The following is a 24,638-nucleotide window of genomic DNA, read 5'->3' on the forward strand; positions in this document are numbered from 1 at the left end:
ATACCTACAGGTTTTATAGTGCAGGTATGCTGGTGATAAATTCTTTCAGCTTTATTATGTCTAATGCAGTCTTTATTTTGCCTTAGTTTTTGAAAGATATTTTCCTAGGTATGGAGTTCTTGGTTGACAGTGTTCCTTCAGTAAACTGTAAAGATGTTGCTCCTCTGCCTTCCAGCTTATGTTGTTTCTAGTATACATTCTGGGTCTTTTGGGGCTGCTTTTAAGATGTCTGTCCTGTCACTGGTTTTAAGCAACTTGTTTTTGATATGCTGTGGTTTTATTTGTTCTTATAGCTTGTGTTGCTTCAATTTGTAGGTTTTTTAGTTTTCATCCTGTTCAGACTTTTCCATCTAGCTGAGTGATGCTCTTGTTTAAGTTTCTCCATCTTTGTGTTTCATAGTTTCTTTTGCTGTGTCTTCAAGTTCATTATTCTTTTGCCTTGTCTTATCTACTCTTAATCTCATCCATTGTATTTTTCACCTCAAATTTTTTTTTTTAACATCTAAATACTTGATTTGGGTCTTTCTTTTTTTTCCTATCTTTCATGTCTCTCCTTATCATTTGTATCCTTTATTCTATCATCTGTCTTATGTCTGGGTCCCTTAGTTTTTCTTCCCCACTGAGGGTCAGATTTTCCTTCATTGTATATCTTATAATTTTTTTTGTTTTGTTTTTGCGGTACACTGGCCTCTCACTGCTGTGGCCTCTCCCCTTGCGGAGCACAGGCTCCAGACGCGCAGGCTCAGCGGCCATGGCTGATGGGCCCAGACGCTCCGCGGCACGTGGGATCTTCCCGGACCGGGGCACGAACCCGTGTCCCCTGCATCGGCAGGCGGACTCTCAACCACTGCGTCACCAGGGAAGCCCTATCTTATAATTTTTTTAATTAATTAATTAATTTGTTTATTTTTGGCTGCATTGGGTCTTTGTTGCTGTGCGTGGGCTTTCTCTAGTTGTGGCAAGCAGGGACTACTCTTTGTTGTGGTGCACTGGCTTCTCATTGTGGTGGCTTCTCTTGTTGTGGAGCACGGGCTCTAGGTGTGTGGGCTTCAGAAGTTGTGGCACGTGGGCTCAGTAGTTGTGGCTTGCAGGCTCTAGAGCACAGGCTCAGTAGTTGTGACGCATGGTCTTAGTTGCTCCACGGCATGTGGGATCTTCCCAGACCAGGGCTCGAACCTGTGTCCCCTGCACTGGCAGGCAGATTGTTAACCTCTGTGCTGCCAGGGAAGCCCCTGTATATCTTATAGTTTTTGATTGGATGCCAGACATTTGATTTTTACCTTGTCAGGTGCTGGTTGTTTTCATTCCTTTAAATGTTCATTTTTTTTTCTGAGGCACAGTTAAATTTCTTGGGAACAGTTTGACCCTGTAATGCTCTCTTTTGAACTTTTTGAAGGCAGAACCAAAGTAGTCTTTCTTCTAGGGATAATTTTTTCCCAATACTAAGGTGATACCCTTCTGAGTATGCTATTTTATTCCTTCTGTATTATGAAATCTTTCAACTCTGGTGGAAACACAGACAGACCTGGGTTGGCTTTGAGAATTGTTCTACCTGCTCCTTTCTAATAGTTCTTTCCCCTTCTTAGGGTAGTTTAATCACAGGCACATGCTCATCAGTACTGGTTGAAAACATAATGGTAGCCCTTTACGAATCTCCAGAGTTCACTTCTCTCTATTCAGTTCTTTACTGTCTGTTACTCACCTTGGCCTCCCTAAATTTTCAACTCTGTCGCTTCAACTTAGAGAGATCACCAAAATCTGTTTGGGTTTTCTTCTACCTGTACTGTGGCCTAGAAGAAAATTCTCTCCAGGCAGTAAGTTGGGGTAGTCACCTTGTTTTTATCTTCTTATGGATCAGTGTCCTGCAGTACCTGTTATCCAGTGTCTGTGTCTGAAAACCATTATTTTATATTTTTTGGTCTGGTTTCTTACTTATTTGAGAGGTTAAATCTGGTCCATGTCACTCCATTATGGTTGCAAGTGGGAGTATTTGGGTAAGAGGGAAAAGATATCTAATTACAAAAGGAAGTGAGAGGTGGGTGGGAAACCCTCCTCCATGTATAAATAAAAAATGGAAAATATTAATTATTTTAAGTTTAACTTCATGCTCTGAAAGTCAGGAGCATGGCTTATGTAATATTACGTAGTAATGTGGTATTTATAAATAATGACTTATTCAATATCAACCCCAGCCTTATTCCTGTTGTATTTTGTAAGTTGCAGTATAATATTGGACTTATCATTTGATTTGATTTAATAGAAGCTTTTTATTTAATGTGTTTTCTAATGTGTTAATATTTCAGCACATGTATAACTGTTTATTCTTTCCTAGAAAGTTTCTTAACTTTTTCCCAAATAATTTTCTCAAACCCCAAAGATGAATGAAAGTTCATAAAATGCCCTGTTATTAAGAATGTACAATCCGGGACTTCCCCTGGTGGCGCAGTGGTTAACAATCCGCCTGCTAGTGCAGGGGACACGGGTTCGATCCCTGGTCTGGGAAGATCCCACATGCTGCAGAGCAACTAAGCCCGTGCGCCATAGCTACTGAGCTTGTGCTCTAGAGCCCACGAGCCACAACTCCTGAGCCCCTGTGCTGCAACTATTGAAGCCCACGTGCCTACAGCCCGTACTCCACAATAAGAGAAGCCACTGCATTGAGAAGTTTGCACACCGCAACGAAGAGAGCCCCCACTCTCTGCAACTAGAGAAAGCCTGTGTGCAGCAACAAAGACCCAACACAGCGATAGATAGATAGATAGATGGGTAGAATGTGCAGTCCAAAGACGACCTAGAAATCCTTACTGAGTTAGACTTGAGATGTTTACTTGGAAATCACTCACTTAAACCATTCATAAGATAATCTGGGCATTGAATGCAGTGTATAAGTTTGCTCTATGATTCATAAGATTTAAAGTAGAGGTAGATAAAATTTAGTGACATTACAGTACATTGTGATGTCTTGGAGGAAATTAAGTTCACTGGGATTGCAAAATACTTTGCCTTCTGTTTACTTTAATGGAATTGAGGAAACTCCTGAAGAATATTAGGAAAATTATTATTGATTTGGGAAACTACCTCAGTCTTAAACTGGTTGTCTCATAGGGGAGGGAGGTCTGAGACCTTTACTGGTCATATAAAAAAACCTCAAGGGATGATGCAGAGTGCCTAATAAAGTTTTATGTGTATGTGTAGTATGTGCTACACACGTGACATGTACTACCTCATTTAACCCTTACGGTAGGAGTACGGCATTCAGCACTTACTGGAATCTTCAGATCTATTTGACTTTAGAGTCCTTGGCTCTTACCCATGAGATATATAGGTGGATTCAAATCCTAGTTTGAATCCTATGTTAACAATGCGAACTCAGTTAGGTTTTCTTCTCTTATTAGCCTTATATGCAGATGAAGATAATAATGGTGCGTATCTCAGTGTTGTTGGAAGGATCATATGATAATGTGGTTCTCAACCTGGGATGACTTTGTCCCCAGAGGACATAATTTTACACTGTCTAATGACATTGGTTGTCGAAGCTCAGAGTGGTAGTAGTGAGGGTGTTCTGGTATCTAGTGGGTAGAAGAAGGAATGTTGCTAAATATCTTACAATGTACAGGACAACCCTCCACAAGAGAGAATTATCTGGCCTGAAGTGTCAGTGGTGCCAGGGTTGAGAAACTCTGATGTGAATTGACTATGCTGGTTTATTGCTAGGATACCAAACTATTTCATTTATATCATCAGTGGGCTATTGCTAGTGTGAAAATGAAGGTTTCCATTTGAATTCTTTTTCTTTTCAATTCCAATTCTAGCCTAAGGGTTAATCTTTTTAAACGAAAAATAAGAAGGGGTAAAAATACTTAAATTGAATAACCTGACGTTTTTTCCCTTTTATTTACCTTTAAAAAATGAAATGGGAGAAAGGGGAAAAAGCAGCAAAAGTAATGGAGAAACAAACTTACATTGACTCATAGGTATCAATTTTAATAAAATGATTATTTATTAGTAGAGAAACTTCCAGTGTTGAAATTAACTTCAATTGTGAAAGTACCCTAGATGTATTTGAAAATATACACTTTTGTAGGGCAAACTTATAAACATGTATGCTTCTTGTTTTATCTTTTAATAATTTTTAATATATTAGCACTTTTAAAATTGACTTTTCTGGTCAATTTTTCTGTAGGTATTACCTCATTTGGAAAGCCTTGAGAAACAGGAAAACATTTCTAACAAAATGTCAGCTTTTCGAGGTCATTGTCCGCATTTGGATTCAGTTGGTGAAATAACTAAAGAAGATTTAATACAAAAATCTCATGTAAGAAAGAGGGCTTTTTTTCTTCCTTTAAAAAATCCTTTAAAAGATCATATTCATTTTTCTCCCAGATATGTGTTTTCTGTAGATTACTACAATATTCTATGTTCATGAATCCAAATTTTTTATATATGATATTAGTGAATGTATATATTTGGCTGTATTTATGTAACGGTAATGTTGCCTGTGTGATTTTCCTTTCGTAGGGTTCTTGTCAGGATTGTAAAGTCAGAGGACCAAACCTTTGGGCGTGCCTGGAGGTATGTGTATGTTTCTTCTCAAAAGTTTGATATAAAAATTTATATCTGAATAAGGTTAACTAGAAGATTTTTTTTGACACTTAGAGGACTTCATAAATGAACATACTTTAAGAAGATCATTATCGATTATAAAAATTAAACTTTAAACTTTGGGCTTTAATTTACAGTGCTTTTCGCAGAGTTTGGTAAATCACTAAAATATTTTACCCTCACCTTTTATTAGCGGAGACATATCTTTTAGCTTATAAATATTCCAGTTATATTCTTTTGTGCCTAGTACCTTTTGGTTAAAATAACTGACTTGGGAAGTCATTTAATCTTTCCGTTAAACCATGTGATCAGAACTTCATTGTAAATGTAATTGTAATGCTATTATTGTAAATTTACATGTTATAAAATACCTAATTTTCCTTTTTATATAATTATTTATAGAATAGATGTTCATATGTTGGCTGTGGTGAATCACAAATAGATCATAGCACCATACATTCTCAGGTATGTATGTAGAAAAATTTCACGCAAGACGTTTTTTAAAGAGAGCCTGAAGGAAAGGGAAAGCAAATACAACATTAAGTTGTAATTCAAAATTTTGTCCGTTTTTCTTTTTTTTTTAATAAACGTGTTAAATCTTAGCTTATAAAAAGGTGGGGAGGGGAATTGCTAAGATCAGTATTAGAAAGAGGTTGTAATTAAGAGAGTAGTGATTTAAGAAATGTACCTCCAGATGTATGGAGGTGGTAGCTGAAGATATTAGTAGGATATGGAAGTTGAAGTCAAGAATAGAAGCCTAGGCTATGACAGGGCCTGACTGACTTCAAGTCTCAACTCATATACCTTTTTCTCTACATCCTCCTTACTGGAGTCCCGTTTCTACGTCACCCTGGTTGTTTGGTGCTTGTGTGTAATTCTGGCATGCTTCTTTTACAGATTAGATAGAGCTCCCATTCTAAACTATACATTTTCTTGAGAATGAACTGTCTTGTTCATATTTATCTCTACAGCATTAACTGTTCTCAACCAGGGTTCTTCAAGAGAATTAATTAAGGCTCTCAGGCATCATGGTACATAGTTAATTTACTTCTCTTTGGTGCATCTAGAATGGTGGTACTCTGTACCATTCTTGGGAGAATTGAGAAAATAGTTACTCAGATCATTGTCTATAGGGCATTATTCTCTTGCAGAACTCTAGTTGAGAAAGGCTGGAGTTTCGTATATCCAAGATCATATTCACTATCGCTTGAGCTGTTTTGTGCTTTGATTCATGTCATTTATATTCTTTTGCCATTCTGATCTCCTGGAACAGTTAACTGTGCTATTGTCAGTTTTCTTGTATTATAATTACTTGCTAACCGCAAAGCAGAGTCTTATAATAACTCTTGTGTTTATCTTTATAATGAATAGTGGTGAAAAATGACAATAGAATAACTTTTGGAGTAGGCTTAGATTTATCTATTTATCTATTTATCTAATTTATCTAAAAAATGGTTTTTTGGTGCTCCAGTTTAAATTTTCTCTTTTGAGTTATTGTTATTCATCAAAGGCCAGCAGTTTATCTTCTATGATCTTTTGAAAGGTTTTCAACTATAATTTTGACTCTTCTTCCCTCTCTCCCATGAAATTATACAGGAGACAAAGCATTATTTAACTGTGAACCTTACCACTCTTCGAGTATGGTGTTATGCTTGCAGCAAAGAAGTATTTTTGGATAGAAAATTAGGAACTCAGCCTTCATTACCTCATGTAAAACCACTTCACCAAACACAAGAAAATAGTGTCCAGGTAATAATCTAAATCTGTGTAATTAAAATATCAAATATTTTCAGGTAATAATTTCAGAATTTGTCATGTAGCTGAAATCTAAAAGAGCCCTACTTCACCTGTACTTTAAAAAATTTCCATAATGTGCCTCCTTTCCTCAAATGAAACACCGAAGCTGGCCTTTGTTCTTTTATAGAGTGATGGATTAGAGTGAAATTGAAGCCCACACCTGTCTGAAGATGGAAAAGCATCTGATGTGTTTTAAAAACTTAAAAAAACAGCTGGTTTAAATAATGTTTCTTTTTCTAGCCAGTCTGATTCTAGGAGAGGTGATGGGCCTTCTTTGATAGGCCCTAATTCAGCTCTCTTTTCCTCATTTCCCTCCCTGCTTCACCCCAATGTATATTACTGTAAACATTTTACTAATTTATTGAAAACCAGATAGAATACATTAAAGCTTAACATCAGTGTTTGGTTACAAAAGATGGGTAAGCTTGCAAAGATTGGTCACTTAATATTGAGACTTTTCTAGTCATATAAAAAATAGGAAAGGGAGGGACTTCCCTGGCCCTCCAGTGGGTAAGACTCCGCGCTTCCGCTGTAGGGCGCATGGGTTCGATCCCTAGTTGGGGAACTAAGATCCTGCCTGCCGCGCAGCGTGGCCAAAAAAAAAAAAAAAGAAAAAATAGGAAAAGGAATGAAAAAAATAAGAATAGTTGGCGTCCTATCATCATTTGGTCTGTATGGTTTAATTAACACATCAGTGAGTTTTTTCCTTCTGTGTTATAGAAATCACATTGTATTTCTATAATTGTGTTCTTTGATACCAATTCTTAAGATATTTTGTGTTGTATCTTTGCATCACATTCTGATGGTAGATATTTGTGATAGTAAATTTGCTTGCCTCACACGTTATATAACTTCAAGTGACTAGATTTTAGACAAGGTATACTTGTTGCATTTCTAGTTTCATAGTTGAATAACTCTAGTTTATAAATTACCATCATTACTGTTTCTCCTACTGATACCTATTTATCATTCAAAAACGTGTTTTTTGGTTTTCTTTTGAATGCCATGGTAGTTTGAAAATAAGTTTACCTGAACCCTCTAACACTATTAACAAAAATGTGATAATTAAAAGTTTAATCACATGAGGAACTGATAACAATTTATAATAATCTAAAGAATAAGTACAGATAGTTCACAAAGAAGAAATACAAATTAAAACACATCGAGAAAATAATCATCACTGACTAAAGAAAAGTAAGTTAAAACAGCTATCTGCCATTTCTGCCCAAATAGATTATGATTGCAAACTCTTAGTGAATGCTGAATCTGGTTGAATAAGTATACTGATACTTTTCTGATAGCTTGTAAATAATTTTCTGGTGAGTTATATTTATAACACATAAAAGGCATGAATTTAATTTCATACAACTTCCTGATGATCCCATTGTTGAAGAAATTACTCAGAAGAAAAAGAAAGTTATTTGTACAGATTTTTTTTAGCAGTATAAAATTTACAGGCTGTTTGAACCCAGTTCATCAGAACATTAATTATAGAATAACAGTATTGGAAACCATTCAAATGTCATTAAGATTTTTCAAACAGTTTTGTAGGAGGTAAGATTTTGAATGCTTTTTTTTTTAAAGCTGCTCTACTTCTCTGTATTTCAATACACCAAAGTGAGAATATGGGGCCTACCCAACTATCTAGTATCTACAGATGCCAGGAAGGTAAAGTAAATGTATAAAGTGGGTGGGTGTAAGTGCATATATGCATGCCTTGAAGAAGAGAAATAGGCTGTAATAAGTTGGAGAGCACGTGCTAAGTACATTCTGCTGTTCAGTTTCCTCCTCCCACTGATGGTTGCTAAATGGGTTCAGTGTACTTTGATCTTCTGCTATTAGAAGAGAACTTGCAGAATTTGATTTTTATATGAGCTCACTCAATTTTTAAAATATTAGCTCAAAGTTTTGCTTTTGTTTCGGTTTTCGTCCTTTTTTTTTAAAACAGTGTGGACTAGCATTTGACCAAGTCACCAGTTGCAACCTCTTGAGTTAATCCAATTCTCAGGAATTAATATTGGAATTTTAAAAAATATTTAAAACTATTTCATATGCATAAAAGGATGCAAAATAACTTTAGTAACAAGTATCAGGAGAGATTGTAGAAGTCTACAGATAAGCTGCGAACAAATTAAAAAAAATTTTTGACCTAAGGATTTGTTCAAGCCTGCTATCTTTTCTGTTATCCAGGATTTTAAAATACCCAGTAACACAACGTTAAAAACTCCTCTGGTTGCTGTATTTGATGATCTGGACATAGAAGTGGAAGAAGAAGATGAACTTAAGGCAAGAGGTAAAATAATTCTCCTGTATAACACTCCTTTGTATGCTACTGTCCATTTCTTTAGGAAATCGTATCATGTGAATATTTCAAAATCTAGAGATGATCAGAAGATAATTACAAAAAAAATTTCTAGGAATCAGATTATCGGTTATGCTTTTTTAAAAAAATTATCAGTTTACGTAATTAATCAGGGTGCATTTTTAAGTTCTACCTTTTTTTGTTTATTTATTGTATTATGCATCACTTGAAAATACCAAGGAAATATCCTTTTGTTTTTAATGATGCATGAGTGGAAGTAATGCTAGTTGGCAGTATTTGATTGTAATAAATCAATAAAGTAATTGTATTTTAAAAAAAGTTCTGAAATTTGACCTAGTAAAATTGTATCTGTGAAAAAGCAAACGGACAACTTTGATGCTTCTTTTCTCTTGCATCACTTTACTAAAGCCCACAGTTCTTAGTATAAACTATCTGTATAGTTTAGTACAGACTTTTCTGTTTTATAGTTGATGTAAGGGAATCTTAACCCTTTAAGGATATATTTAAATAATTTTCTGAAAATTAACACTTTGGTGTAAGTCTGACCTCTTTGGTTATTCAAGTTGCTGTTTGTATTTCTATAATGTATTTTGTATTTCCTTAACATAGTTTGGGAACCATAATAATTACCTAGTTACATATTCAGCGAACACTCATAAAATTGAGTCATTGCATTATTGAATGATAACATAACTTATAATTTTTCCTAATAGGTCTTACAGGTTTGAAAAATATTGGAAATACTTGTTATATGAATGCAGCTTTGCAGGCTCTTTCCAATTGGTAAGTAGATAAATTAATTTTGTTAGTATAGTTTTTTAAAGTTACTCTTGGAGGACTTCCCTGCTGGTGCAGTGGTTAGGAATCCGCCTGCCAAGGCAGGGGACACGGGTTTGATCCCTGGTCTGGGAAGATCCCACATGCCACGGAGCAGCTAAGCCCGCGCGCCACAACTACTGAGCCTATGCTCCAGAGCCCACGAGCTACAACTACTGAGCCTGCACACGTGCCGCAGCTACTGAAGCCTGCGAGCCTAGAGCCTGTGCTCCGCAACAAGAGAAGCCACTGCAATGAGAAGCCCGCACACTGCAACAAAGTGTAGCCCCCACTCACTGCAACGAGAGAAAGCCCTCGCACAGCAACAAAGACCTAGTGTAGCCAAAAATAAATAAATAAAATAAAATTGTGAAAAAAGAATAATAGAGTTACTCTTGGAGCAGAAAACCGTGCTGCTGTAGTACACTGAGAAGAAAGGAGTGAGAAGAGAAAAGAAAGAAATATACATTAATAGTAATATGGGAAAGAGGTGACAATTATATTCAATTCCCCTAGCCAACAGGATCCCATTAAATCCTTGCTGTACCTCTTCCCTCACCCCTCTCAACACATAGTGCTGCCTCCCCCCCTTTTCTAAAATGCCCCCACTTAAAAAATTATCTGGATTAACTAAAGCCTAAATGTGTAAATATTCCTGAAAAAGTTATTTCCTCTTTCTTGTTGAGTAACTCTTAAGGTAGAGTAGGTAAGAAACTGAGTTGGGACATAATCCATTGTTGTCCCAATGGGGTTGCTTTGATCGTGCCTGTAGTTTCCTAAGACTGCTGGTCCTGGCTCAGACCCTAGGTGGTTGTATGTCTTTGAGGAAGTTATTTGTTTTTACATCTAGAAAACAAGGAGCTTAAACTAATTAATTCCTCAAATCACTTTTAGTTCAGAGGTCCTAGGAAAATATTTTATATTTTTCTGTAGGTGGAAAGTCTCTAATAAAGCAATTAGTTTTTTTTTTTTAATTATAGTCCTGTAAAGTAGGTAGGTGCAGTATGGAATGCTCTGCAGACGATCACCCAGGGAAGAGATGAAAAGTTGAGGAACCCTGATAGTTATATACCTGGTAAGAGCAGAAAAAACAATAAAGAGGGAAAAGAGTTACCAGAGAGGTCAAGAAGAAAAGTAAAAAAGTGCATTACGTTGGTCAAGAGAAATGGGTGAACCACGTGTGACAAATGCTACTGAGGGGGAAATGAAAGATCTTTACTGGATTTGGCAGCATTGAGGACTCTGATGTGGTGGGTCAAATCTGATTTGATGGGTTGAGCAAGATAATGAAGGAAAGAATGTGAAGCTGTAAAAGGGAGCAAAGAAGTAACAGATACAGGGCTCTATGTGCTGTCAATTCATTGAATGACTAGAAGTCAATCAGTATTAAGCTGTGACTGCACTCTAACTTTTTTTTTTTAACCTTTTTTTTTTTTAAACTAGCCCACCTTTGACACAGTTTTTTCTTGATTGTGGAGGACTAGCCCGAACAGATAAGAAACCAGCTATTTGTAAAAGTTATCTCAAACTGATGACAGAGCTGTGGCATAAAAGCAGGTATGTACTTAATATGTTTATTTTCATTATTATATTTTTAAATGAATATCATAAATATTAAACATTTGCAGGTGCATTTATAGAGCTGTAAAAAGGAGATTTGAGACACTCAGTTTTGGGCATGTTATATTTGAAAATGAACATCCAAAGGAAATATCTGGACTGGAGATAAAATGTTGAACTGTTAAAGCTGCTGTTACTGACACTTTTGATTTTTAATTCAGGAGTAGGCATTCTCACAGTGCTAAAATCAGACCATAGAGGCATATATGAATGTTTATTTTTCTGCTTATCTTTAATTATTCTAAGTGTAGCATTAGAAAAATAATTGTTTGCTGTAATATTTTGTATTAGAACTATTCAGAAAGTTGCATTTAATGGTTCCTAAGAACTACCCAGCCTTTCTTCTAAGAAAACAATCACCAAAGCTTTCATGTACTTATATTCTTAAGTGCTTCAGTTTTCTTTGAGATATTTGACTCCCTACTAAAGAGTATCTCTAGAGTCAAAAATTTGTTATTACTGTCATTTCAGTATGCTAGGAAAAGATTGTTTTAATGAATTATTTTGGGATGTGAAGTTATATATCATTCACATTTCTAATATTCAAGAGACAGAATTCTCTCTTGTCATTTATCCCTATTGGGTATTACCCGTTGCTGCCAAGGGTTCTAACGTTTCTAAGTTCCTTACTGAATAACTAGAATTAACCCTTAACTGCTATGTTTAAGCTTCTTTGCCCTGCAACTATAAACTTAATATTCTTGGAAGTTTACTAAACTTCAGAAGTGTTATAGTACAGAATTTTAAGTGATTAAATCTTGCATCTGGTTTACTTTTCATTTTTGTTTTCATGAGTATTTGATGGCTGGTTTAAAATTTTTATTTAGATAGTGTACTAGATATACTTATCCCAGGAATTTTAAGTAATTAAAATATTATTTTAAGTAATTAGAAGTATTTTTTGAAAAATCATATAGTAGAGCATAATCATTTCATTAGGGGGAGAACAATAAATTACGTAGCTTAAATATCAAAAATAAGCTATTTTGATGAACCTGTGAAGCATAATACTAGGCAATTTTTTTGTTTGCTTTTGTTCTCTTTTTTTTCTCACTGTTTTCTTTTTTAAACGAAGGGGCAATCTTTTTTTCTTTTTTTAAAAATTAATTCATCAATTTATTTATTTTTGGCTATGTTGGGTCTTCATTGCTGTGCGCGGGCTTTCTCTATTTGTGGTGGGCAGGGGCTACTCTTCGTTGCGGTGCACTGGCTTCTCGTTGTGGTGGCTCCTCTTGTTGCGGAGCACAGGCTCTAGGCGCACGGGCATCAGTAGTTGTGGCTTGTGGGCTGTAGAGCGCAGGCTCAGTAGTTGTGGTGCACGGGCTTAGTTGCTCTGCAGCACGTGGGATCTTCCCGGACCAGGGCTCAAACCCGTGTCCCCTGTATTGACAGGCAGATTCCTAACCACTGCGCCACCAGGGAAGTCCCTGTATTTTAAAATTTCATTTTATTTTTTTATACAGCAGGTTCGTATTAGTTATCTATTTTATACATATTAGTGTATATATGTCAACCCCAATCTCCCAATTCGTCCCACCACCACCACACACGCCCTCTTTTTAAAAAAAATATTTATTTATTTTATTTGTTTATTTGGCTGTGCCGGTTCTTAGTTGCGGCATGTGGGATCTAGTTCCCTGACCAGGGATCAAACCTGGGTCCCCTGCATTGCGAGTGCGGAGTCTCAGCCACTGGACCACCAGGGAAGTCCCAGTATTGGGCAATTTTGAATGATTCTTTTTATTTTTTTTTTGCGGTACGCGGGCCTCTCACTGTTGTGGCCTCTCCCGTTGCGGAGCACAGGCTCTGGACGCGTAGGCTCAGCAGCCATGGCTCACGGGCTTAGCCGCTCCGTGGCATGTGGGATCTTCCCAGACCGGAGCACGAACCCGTGTCCCCTGCATTGGCAGGTGGACTCTCAACCACTGCGCCACCAGGGAAGCCCTTGAATGATTTTCTGAAACACAAATACTTTTCAGTTTAACTCTCTGAATTTTTGATTGTTCGTTTCTTTTTTTTATTATTATTATTTATTTTTGGCTGTGTTAGGTCTTTATTGCTCACGCGGGCTTCTCTCTAGTTGTGACACGCAGGCTCCAGAGTGTGCGGGCTCAGTAGTTGTACCACACAGGCTCTTTAGTTGTGTTGCATGGGCTCCAGAGCACTTGGGCTCTGTAGTTGCGGCATGCGGGCTCTTTAGTTGTGGCACGTGGGCTCCTTAGTTTTGGAGCGTGGGCTTAGTTGCCCCACGGCATGTGGGATCTTAGTTCCCTGACCAGGGATCAAACCTGTGTCCCCTGCATTGGAAGGTGGATTTTCAACCACTGGACCATCAGGGAAGTCCCTGATTGCTCATTTCTAAAATAAAAACTAAAAATCACAGATTTCTTCCTAAAACTGTTTTCTTCCTCAGGCCAGGATTTGTAGTGCCTACTAATCTGTTTCAAGGAATTAAAACTGTAAATCCAACATTTCGGGGGTATTCTCAGCAGGTACGTCTTTATTGCTCTTTATTCATAATATTAATCTTTAATACATTTGCAGAGTGCTATTATGCATTATACTATTATATACTCATTTGCTATTCTAAGAATAATAACCCCATATCATATTTTTGGCTTACATTTTTCCACTTTTCTCTTAATTTCATATTTTTCTAGAAATTTTAAATTTGGGGGTGTTTAAATATGTCAGTATATTCTAGCGCTTTTAGCTTTGAAAAGTTCCACATCCAGGGATAAATTTTACCTGTATTTTCTGATTTAATAAAAAAAAAATTCTTTAGACATGTGTCATTTATTTCACATTACAATATAATCCAAATTTAATTTTCCGCAAACAGCTAACAAATTGTATGAAAGTACAGATTTAAGAATTTTCTTATCTGGTTTTAAAAGTTTCTTCTTTATTAATTTGATGCTTACATTAATGTATAATAAGGTCTGTTTCTGGGCTTTCTAATTTGTTTCATCAACCTGTAATTTTTTGGATTGACACCAATGGCAGTTTCAATTATTGTACTTTATATAATGTTTTTTCATGTTAATACCTGGTCCTCACATGTGTTTCTTTTTCAAAACAATACCTGTTCTCTGTTAACTTTTTCTGTTGCAAATTCCTGGATCACAGAGACTTGGTAGACATAAGTTGGGGCCTACGAATTTGTATTTTCAATAAACATTCTAGGTTGATCAAGGATTTTTGAGATACAGTGCAAAATTGGATAAAGCTTTAGTTTTAAGCCAAACTTATACTTGAATTTAGGATATCTCTCTCAGTTGTTATTGTCAGATGAGGCAAATCCTTACTCAAGTTTTTTAAAATAGCAGCAGTACTAAAGCTGACCTCCAGATCATCTTCAGTTTTTTGTTGCTGTTGTTTATTGTTTTTTTTAGTTTTAATTGAAATACATGTTCAGTTTTTTAATTACTTTTGTTTTATTTACATAACTTTTTAGAACTTAGTGCTTCCTATCCCTCCAATGCCTTATGTCTACAAAGTTGTATTTCCTTAGTATAAAGCTACACATTTAGAAATCAGTTGCTAACCACATTTTGTATATTTTCTCATTTCTACATACATGTGTTTTTAATGAAATGGTAATATCTATGTTGCTTATATATTAGGATGCTCAAGAATTCCTTCGATGTTTAATGGATCTGCTTCATGAAGAACTGAAAGAACAGGTCATGGAAGTAGAAGAGGATCCTCAAACTATAATGACTGAGGAGACCATGGAGGAAGACAAGAGCCAGTCAGATGCAGATTTTCAGTCTTGTGAATCTTGTAGCAGCAGTGATAAAGCCGAAAATGAAAATGGGTCTAGAAGCTTTTCTGAAGATAATAATGAAACAACAATGTTAATTCAGGATGATGAAAACAATTCCGAAATGTCAAAAGATTGGCAAAAAGAGAAGATGTGCAATAAGATTAATAAAGCGAATTCTGAAGGAGAATTAGATAGAGACTCTGTGTCTGAAACAGTTGACTTCAACAATCAGGAAACTGTCAAAGTGCAAATACACAGCAGAGCTTCAGGTGACAATTTTTATAATTTTCAAATGATAGTGTTTCATTTTTAGACAAAGGGTGCAAAATGTGTTTATATATATATATACATATATATATATAATTTTGTGTGTGTGTGTGTGTGTGTGTGTGTGTGTGTGTGGTACGCGGGCCTCTCACTGTTGTGGCCTCTCCCGTTGCGGAGCACAGGCTCCGGACGCGCAGGCTCAGCGGCCATGGCTCAGGGGCCCAGCCACTCCGCGGCATGTGGGATCTTCCCCGACCAGGGCACAAACCCATGTCCCCTGCATCGGCAGGTAGACTCTCAACCACTGCGCCACCAGGGAAGCCCCAAGATATGTTTATATTTAAGATGATATTTGTAATTTTACCATTTTCTGATTTGGGGGAGAGCGGAATTAGCCTGACATGTGACTTTAGAATACATTTCTAATTTACATGTTAATGTTCACAGTTTATATTTAGCATAATAAAAATGAAATAGAATAATTAATAGCTTTAGCTTAATATTTTGTGTGTAGTATATGACATTATAGTTCAACCATACTAATTGAAAGAAAGAGGGTATTAAATAGATGTTACTTTTGGGCTTTCTGACTAGTAGAGTTTAGTACTATTTGCATGTGAGTGTTAAGTTAATGTCATTTAAAGCAGATTCGGTTGAGATCTGCAAAATAGCAAAATAATCCAAATTGTAGACTGTTAGATTTAGATTGCTGTCATTGGAGTCATATCAGCTATGAAATACTTGGTGTATGTTTGGCATAGGAGTTTAATTAACTATAATGAACCCTGTTACGATAGATTATACCGTTATACATGTCATTGTTCCTGTGGGAAAGAGCAAGTGGCCAAATGAAAGATAGTTGAGCTAGGTTGCTTTGCATTTTACATTTATTTCTTCTAGGGTTAACTTGTGTTAGCTTAATGTGGTATTTAATTCTCCAAAGCACATAAAATTAAACCATCAGAGGTTCAGATTCTCTGACCTTAAAATAAGTGGCAGACAAGGAACATAAAAAATGTATCTTTTGTAATTACTGAAGAGTAGGAACTACTAAACAATTTACTTATGTTTTTGAACCCCACATTTTTTCTGGAGGAGAAGGATATTTCCTTAACCACAGGAATACTTGTGGTTCACCCATGTGCAGTGCATAAATGCCTTCTAGTCAGGAGAACGTGTTAGGCTCCTTGATTATACTGATGTTATGTTTAGAAGTTTAGATGTGGTTAGAAGTTGCTTAGTCAATAGATATGTGAAATTTCAGTATTGAAAGACTTAGCCGTCTGCTATCTAGCCTTTCCTCATCAAAAGCCTGATTAAGCCTGATTACTTGACCTACTGGTTCTTTATTGCTCCATAGCAAGTTTATGCTTACAATTAGTAACTAATTGATGACCTGGATCAGGGATCTGAGGTTTTACATTTTCTGATTGAAAAATGTGACAAAGACCGTATATGACATGCAAAACCCAACATATTTACTATCTGGTCTGTTACAGGAATCATTTGCCAATCCCTGACCTAGATGATATTAACTTTATTCCCTTCTGAAAGGCTAGAGCGAGTCTCCTCCTCTTTCTTCCCCCAATATTATGCAGTCTGCTTTTAGTCATGGTTGGGATAATGAGAAATGCCTCTGTGAAAGTAATAAAAGTCATTTATTTTGCATTATCTGGAAAAATCCCTGAAATCATTCTGTTTCAGGGTCTGTTATGTACAATTCTCTTTTCTTCACTCAAATACTTTTTGAGCAGTCTCTTGCCCTGGAATATATGTTATGTACTAGGAATCCAACAACAAATCAAGATAGCTCTCATAGAGCTTATATTTTCTTGATTCATAATTTAATTCCAAAAAAGGTGTTTTTTTCTGACAGAGGGTTTTATTTCCTTTTATAACAGAGTAAAATAATTTATAATTACTTTATGCCTAAATTTCTTGTTAGATTTTGCTTACTATGTCAGTTTGGGAGGATAATCTCTCTTTCTCCCATATAGTTTTAAAGCTTTCTAAAAAACTGCCCTAAATTGCTTTTGTTTTTTAAATACTAAGTTAGGACAAATATGATCCTCTTTGGCTTTATATTTCCACACTTATATTTGCACAGTTTCTGGATTGCCTACAACAGTAATGTGTTATAAATGTTAATTAGATTCCTAGGGGGAAAATCACTGTTAGTTTGCTTAGCAAGCCTAATGTCTATCAGGTGTTTTACCTGACATTTATTAATGTGAGTTGTGTTCAAAATCTCAGATGAAGAAAGCTTTATTTGACAGGTGGAATAATTTTACTATTTAATGTAATAATACAAATTTTAAATATTACAGAATATATTACTGATGTCCATTTGAATGAGCTGTCTACATCACAGACCCTCCCATCAAGTGAAGGTGTTAACCCACGTTTATCAGCAAGCCCTCCGAAATCAGGCACTTTGTGGCCAGGATTGGCACCCACACACAAAAAAGGTAGAAGTTTCAGTTATTCAGGTTCCTTTGCTTTGATAGTTTAAAGTGTTAATTATGAAATATTATTCAAGCTTTTTAAATTGACAGCATAGTTTTACACAACCATGATTTAAAATTTGTGTGTGTGTGTGGCACAAATTTACATACAACAGAATTCACTCTTTTGGTGTAGGGGTCTGAGTTTCAACATGTGCGCAGATTGTTACCATCACCACAAACAGAATATAGAACAGCTCCAGTACCCCAAAGAATTCCCTTATACTACCAGACCCTCCCACTACTCCTCCCAAAGCCCCAGCCCTGTGAATCTGTTCCCTATTCCTATTGTTTTTCCTTTTGCAGAATGTCATATAAAGAGAATCATACAGACGTAGTCTTTTGAAACAGGCTGCTTTCACTTAGCGTAATGAATCTGAGATACAGTCATGTTGCAGGTCTGAATAGTTCTTTTTTATTACTGAGTAGTATTTCATTGTGTGACTGAAATACTTGAATTTGTTTCCAGTTTTTGGCAATTATGAATAATGTTGCTATAAACATTTATGTACTGGTTTCTGTATGAACATAAATTTTCATTTGTTTAGGGTAAACACCTGGATGTGGGGTTACTGGGTTTTATGTTAGTTTTATGCTTAATGTTGTATGAAATTGTTTTTCGGAGTGGCTGTATCATTTTGCTTTCCGACCAGCTATGTATGAGAGTTCCAGTATTAGAAAATGTAAAACTGTAAAACTCTTATAAGAGTTTTCATGACCTTGTGTTAGAATTCTTTAAAAACATCAAAGACATCAAAAGCATGATCCGTAAAAGAAAAAAAATTAAAATCTTTCTTGGCAAAAGACACCATTAAGAGAATGAAAAGATAAGATTGGAAGAAAATATTTGCAAATCGCGTAGCTGACAAAGGACTTGTATATAAAATATATAAAGAACTCTCAAAGCTTAATAGCATCCTTTCTTCAAATAAAGCCTTACTTGGGAGCAAAAACAAATAAGTAAAAGCAAAACTATTCTGGTTGAAGTCAAGATGGGAAGCTGAATACTTTCTATTTCATCATGGTTTCTCTTTGAGGTTTCTTTTTGTGTGTGTGTGTGTTTTCTTTAGGTAATGCTTTTGAATGGTATTTTGACAAATTTCTTCAGCATAGTAATTTTGCTGTTAAAAGATTTCAGAAAAAAATGCTAAAGGAACTACTTTGATTTCTAAAAAATTTCTATGCTTGTTTTTCAATCCTAGCTCAGTCTGCATCATCTCCAAAGAGAAAAAAACAGCACAAGAAATACCGGAGTGTTATTTCAGACATATTTGATGGAACAATCATTAGTTCAGTGCAGTGTCTGACTTGTGATAGGGTGAGTATGAAAGAATTATAATACACAGGAAATTTCTGTCAAATGCTCTTTTTTTAAAAAAAACCTGACAAAATGGTGTGAAAGTTTAATGTCTTTTCCTTGTTGTTGATGATTATACATGTATTTCTTGTGTTTGAAGAAATATAAATTGATTCTAAGAGTAGAACTTGGTTTTTGGAAGCAATAGTAACATACTGATTTAAGGATGGGTCTTGACCTGTCACTGAACAGGCATGCATTTAGCAGGAAGGATTAACTCAGTTCTTCATCTCTGGTCACATACAAAGGAGATATGTTGCTCAGCAACGAGAATTTGTAACACATGCATATTCTTCCAAGGCTGATGAAATTAGTAGGAAACTGTTGTTATTCACAGGCACAAGGCTATGTATGTATCTTCTCCACTTGGTTGTATGGCTTATAAATATTTTCCCATGTTAAGTTTGGATTCAGATAATAAAAGTAGTATCAGGTTCATAAACAAGAGCATGAATTAAAATCATCATGAGATTTTTAGTAATACCTCTAAATTCCTGAGTTTCCTAGAGATTTTCTTAAGAACAGTTTTACTTCAGTGCAGTGATGAATATAATTAAGATGACTGTAAAATGAACTATCTCAAAAAAAACACAAAAAAAACCCCAAAGTAAGTTTTCAGTTATTGTGTTAGAATTAAGTCAAATCTAAGGGTTTTCAATAGGGTTATCTTAACGTAGGCTATTTTGGTACCAGATATTTAAATGGAATTATCCTGAAATGTTTTCAGCTGTTTAGGTTTCGCATCTTGTTTTTTAAGCTACATTTAAAAACTATCACTAGAGGTCATTTTCAAAAATAAATGCAGTAGTGCTTAACAGTCTGGAACTCAAGCTACAGTGGCTGTGTGTGAGATACTTCTCTTTACTGCAATGTCCTTGACTAATGGGGATGTTAGTAGTTACCTCATAAGGTTTATGTGAAGATTAAATTTAGAACAGCACCTGGTACAAAGCAATTTTGCTTTCATTATTACTATTTTAGCTTTTTTTACTATATAAAAAGCAGTTTGTTTTTTTGTTTTTTTCTTATTATAATTTGCTTTGATCTTTGCCGTCTAAAATCTATCCTCAAATGTTTGTGCTGGATTATTTTCATCCCATTGTTAAAACACAAAACAATTTTAGGTGTCTGTAACCCTCGAGACCTTTCAAGATCTGTCCTTGCCGATCCCTGGCAAGGAAGACCTTGCTAAGCTGCATTCATCAAGTCATCCAACATCTATAGTCAAAGCAGGATCATGTGGCGAAGCATATGCTCCACAAGGGTGGATAGCTTTTTTCATGGAATATGTGAAGAGGTATGTATGTGTTTTCTTTGTATTAGTTGATTGTTAAAACTGCTGTTTCTGCTGTACTGGCAGAACATTTCCTTTCTTTTTTCTATCAATAATGTTTCAGGTTTGTTGTCTCATGTGTCCCTAGCTGGTTTTGGGGTCCAATAGTAACCTTGCAAGATTGTCTTGCTGCCTTCTTTGCCAGAGATGAACTAAAAGGTAAGAAATACGAAATAGTTTTCATCTATGGCTAAACTGTTGTGAGTGATCTAAAATACTAGTGGGACAAAATATAGAATGTATTCATAAAAGCTGAGTTTTTTTAAAAATTTATTTTTGGCTGTGTTGGGTCTTCCTTGCTGTGTGTGAGCTTTCTCTAGTTGCGTCGAGAGGGGGTTGCTCTTCTTTGCGGTGTGCGGGCTTCTCACTGCGGTGTCTTCTCTTGTTGCGGAGCACGGGCTGTAGGCGTGCGAGCTTCAGCAGTTGTGGCATGTGCACTCAGTAGTTGTGGCTTGCAGGCTCTAGAGCACATGCAGGCTTAGTAGTTGTGGCGCACGGGCTTAGTTGCTCTGCGGCATGTGGGATCTTCCTGGACCAGGGCTCGAACCAGTGTTCGCTGCATTGGCGGGCGGATACTTAACCACTGCGCCACCAGGGAAGCCCAAAGCTGAATTTTGAGGCAGCTCAAATAGTACTTGCCCATATTGCCATAGTGCCAGTATCTACCATGACAACATAAACACTATAAATAATATCCTGAAATAATTGATACAAATTCCTATAGTACTAGACAATACGGTATTTGAAGTGTCTAAAATCTTCTCTGGGATTGAAAAAAGAGAAAGTTCAACCAAAATATAAAAAACTTACTTGTATATCTGGATTAGTCTGAATTTCTCCATAGTATTTAAGATCCAAGCCTTCACTATTTTTGTGTGTCCAGCACCTTGCTTGGACATATAACAAGCAGTCAGTAAATTTTGTTGAGTGAATAAGTGTACAGGATGTTATTTGAGATACGCCTTCAAGGTTGAAAAAAGAGCAGGTAAAGGGTGTTGTAGGTGTGGTAAACGTGCTGACTCGAGCAGAGACTAAAAAATGTGAGCCTTGTGTTACTGTTCTACTGGTTCAGCATTGCAAGCTCAAAGAATTGCAGAACCAAAAGAAAATAACTTGCTTTTAGTTTGAGAGGAATGACCAGATCTGTTCTGTTTTCAGGTGACAATATGTACAGTTGTGAAAAATGCAAAAAGTAAGTGTCATTGGCAATGCTTTCAATTGCATGTTTTGTATTTTAAATGGTATTTTTCTTGGTAATTTGAATTGGGCATGTAGGGTTAATTTTCCGTTTTATTTAGAAAAATATAAAGGCCAGTAAGCTTTGTCCTAGTAAAAAATGACTGGTTGTTCTGCAAAACAAATCTGAGGTTAAAAATTTAACAAATTTAATCAGCTTAGCTAAGATGTGACAGTGTATTTTAAGATATAAAATGAGTATGTAATTTTGCATAAAACATTTTCCAAATATGTTGTAAATATATACTAGGATATATAACATATATTTTTATTACATAGGTTAATTCTGTCATCATAAATAACGCAATATTCTTTTCTGGCTTACCACCTTAACAGGCTAGATTTAGGAAGTGAAAGTGACTGTAAAGGTACATAGTTTCAAGTTTGTGTAAAATTCAGAAAGGTTATACCATCTCTAATGTTACCTGCTGTATGAGGGCCGAATAAAGAAGACAGTTAAGAAAAGTATGATTTTATTTCTTTATATCTACTACTAGCTGCCTTTTTCTATCTTGTAATAAGTTTAGGCTTTTAAGGCTTCTTGCTGATGAGTTAGAAAAGAAAAGTAAATGGAAAATTGAAAGCAAATATGTCTGAGGTAGAGTGAACTGGAAAATTTTTCTGAATCTCTCTGATAGAAAAATAATGGCCTCCGAATAAGATCTATTAATAGAGTCTTCATAATACAAACTTCTGGCTTTTGTCAAAAACCCAGGGAAATGTTGATCTGCAGCTGTTGGTCTTCTTCATTACAAAAAGGAATAGTATATTGTTAGGTCAATAAGGAAGAAAAGCTGCTTTGCACTTTCTAGAAAAAAATATACCTCTAGTGAATTGGAAAGTATTTATTATCAGTTTGTCCTTGAAGCCACAGCTGATAGCTGAAGACTGAGTTGGCCCAGAGGAGGAGTCTTTCTTGGAAAAACAGTGCCAACTAGGAAAAAGATAATAGTGAAGGTGGAAAAGAACTTGCATCTACCCCAGAATCCAGAGTAGAGATCTGTCAAGTATAAATTAATATTGATTATTGGGAATTCCCTGGCAGTCCAGTGGTTAGGACTCTGCGCTTTCACTGCCGAGGGCCCAGGTTCGATCGCTGGTTGGGGAACTAAGATCCTACAAGCCGCGTGGTGTGGCCGAAAAAAAATTTTTTTTGATTATTAATAATAACCTCTCTATTTTAAGTTATTTGTTTTCACATTTAGGAATAAAGGTTGTAATATATTGACCTGACCAACCAATTCTATAAAATTGGGATTTTATTTTACCCAGTTTTACGTGATACCTGAATGTTATAAAGGCATAGCCAGGCCATAGATAGTAGAAGATTTTCATCAAAGAATTATACAACTCTAAATTTTTATTACTGATGTCTTAATTTAAATAATTTTTTTACAATAAGGGGTTCCAATGTTTTATTAGTATTTTTTTAATTGGTAGTGTATAATTCAGTAGTAAGCATTTTTAGTCTGATACCTTTATTTCTGCATTTTCTAAAAGATTTTGCTGTATATTTGAAAATACTAAAGGTTTTGTAGATTTGTATGGGAAACAGGTTTATTAAAATTGGTTTTCTCTTTTCACCCCTTAGATTGAGGAATGGAGTAAAGTTTTGTAAAGTACAAAAGTTTCCTGAGGTATGGGCTTTATCACAATTTAATTTATTTTATGTGATAGGTAAGGTATTAATATAACACAGTGTAGTAAATTCTTTAGCTTTGGTCGAAGAATGGAATGGTTCTATTGACCAGTGGCTGTGTATACCCTATTAAGATTATCCATTTTTTAAATATTGAGTTGCATACCAAGTAAGTGCCCTTAGCAGTAAAACTGTGTTGAACACAGTTTAATCAGATACTGTAGGGTCTTGCAGGCATAAAGTGTAAAATTGGAGAAGCCAGTAGCTATGAACTTAGGAAGTACCATGTTTCATCATTTCCACATTTTAACGTCTCTGGAATCAGGTTATCAGAATTGCAGGGTAATGTTTAATCTTGACAATATGTATATTTAATAGACTCTTTTATGTAGCATATGAAACAGTAGAATTTTAAATAATCCTACGTTTCTCTTTTAAAAAGATTTTGTGCATCCATCTTAAAAGATTCAGACATGAACTGATGTTTTCCACCAAAATTAGTACCCATGTTTCATTTCCACTGGAAGGCCTGGATCTTCAGCCATTTCTTGCTAAAGATAGTCCAGCTCAAATTGTTACCTATGATCTTCTGTCAGTCATTTGTCACCATGGAACTGCAAGTAGTAAGTATCCAAGTTTGACATATGTTTTTAGATTTTAAAGAAAAGAAACATCTGAATTGATCTCTTAAACAAGACCCGACTGAACAAAAGAAAAAAGTATAAAAGTAGATTTTTATTAATTATTTTATTTTGGTTATTAAAAACATGTCAGAAATTTTAGGAAATTGAATAATTTTACTCTGAAGTTTAAAATACTGGAAATTATGTTTTATGTGAAGATAAATAATAAGGACTTAAACATGATTATTTTTACACTGGGTTTTTAAGATTGCGTTCTCTGTCCTGATTTTCATTTCCTCAAGTGGTGGTGGTAAGGGTATCTACTGGAAAAGAATACGAAGATAGTTCTTGCTATATCTTTTTATTACTGAAATTATTTAAATTTTTTCTGCTTAAATTCAGGTGGACACTATATTGCCTACTGCCGAAACAATTTAAATAATCTCTGGTATGAATTTGATGACCAAAGTGTCACTGAAGTTTCAGAATCTACTGTACAAAATGCAGAAGCTTATGTTCTCTTCTACAGGTGAGGAAATAACTCTCCTGGATAGGCTGTTTTGACAAATATGACAGAACATCTCATGTTGAGGTTAACAGTGACTTCTAAGACTTTCAAAGTGGATTTCTGAGTAAAGATTAGAAATTGCTTTACTCTCATTTCATTATGTGAGTAAAAGTGAAAGGTTGCATGCAGAATGATCTTTTGTTAAGAGAATGGTAAGTCATTTAGTTGAAGGGCAAAGGAATGT

The 24,638-nt window shown here is 35.5% G+C and overlaps 1 protein-coding gene across 6 annotated transcripts in view; it reads left to right on the plus strand.

The window, feature by feature from the left end:
• Positions 1 to 24,638, plus strand: part of USP33 (ubiquitin specific peptidase 33) — a 73,749-nt gene that overhangs the window by 26,187 nt on the left and 22,924 nt on the right. For 5 of the 6 annotated variants that reach the window (XR_002173054.3, XR_002173053.3, XR_002173052.3 and 2 more), the window contains exons 2-18: positions 4,184 to 4,315; positions 4,519 to 4,572; positions 5,005 to 5,067; positions 6,199 to 6,351; positions 8,590 to 8,692; positions 9,436 to 9,505; positions 10,982 to 11,095; positions 13,572 to 13,650; positions 14,785 to 15,196; positions 17,522 to 17,662; positions 18,901 to 19,016; positions 20,180 to 20,352; positions 20,453 to 20,547; positions 21,547 to 21,580; positions 23,216 to 23,261; positions 23,706 to 23,886; positions 24,289 to 24,415. Coding sequence is in view for 3 of the 6 variants with exons in the window: in XM_019919255.2 (XP_019774814.1) it covers positions 4,184 to 4,315; positions 4,519 to 4,572; positions 5,005 to 5,067; positions 6,199 to 6,351; positions 8,590 to 8,692; positions 9,436 to 9,505; positions 10,982 to 11,095; positions 13,572 to 13,650; positions 14,785 to 15,196; positions 17,522 to 17,662; positions 18,901 to 19,016; positions 20,180 to 20,352; positions 20,453 to 20,547; positions 21,547 to 21,580; positions 23,216 to 23,261; positions 23,706 to 23,886; positions 24,289 to 24,415 (2,093 nt within the window). In the remaining 3 variants the exon portion in view is untranslated. The remainder of the gene's footprint in view (positions 1 to 4,183; positions 4,316 to 4,518; positions 4,573 to 5,004; positions 5,068 to 6,198; positions 6,352 to 8,589; positions 8,693 to 9,435; positions 9,506 to 10,981; positions 11,096 to 13,571; positions 13,651 to 14,784; positions 15,197 to 17,521; positions 17,663 to 18,900; positions 19,017 to 20,179; positions 20,353 to 20,452; positions 20,548 to 21,546; positions 21,581 to 23,215; positions 23,262 to 23,705; positions 23,887 to 24,288; positions 24,416 to 24,638) is intronic. The other variant, XM_019919256.3, reaches the window with a different exon arrangement.

This window comes from Tursiops truncatus, chromosome 1, assembly GCF_011762595.2.
Source record: "Tursiops truncatus isolate mTurTru1 chromosome 1, mTurTru1.mat.Y, whole genome shotgun sequence".
Lineage (NCBI taxonomy): Eukaryota > Metazoa > Chordata > Mammalia > Artiodactyla > Delphinidae > Tursiops > Tursiops truncatus.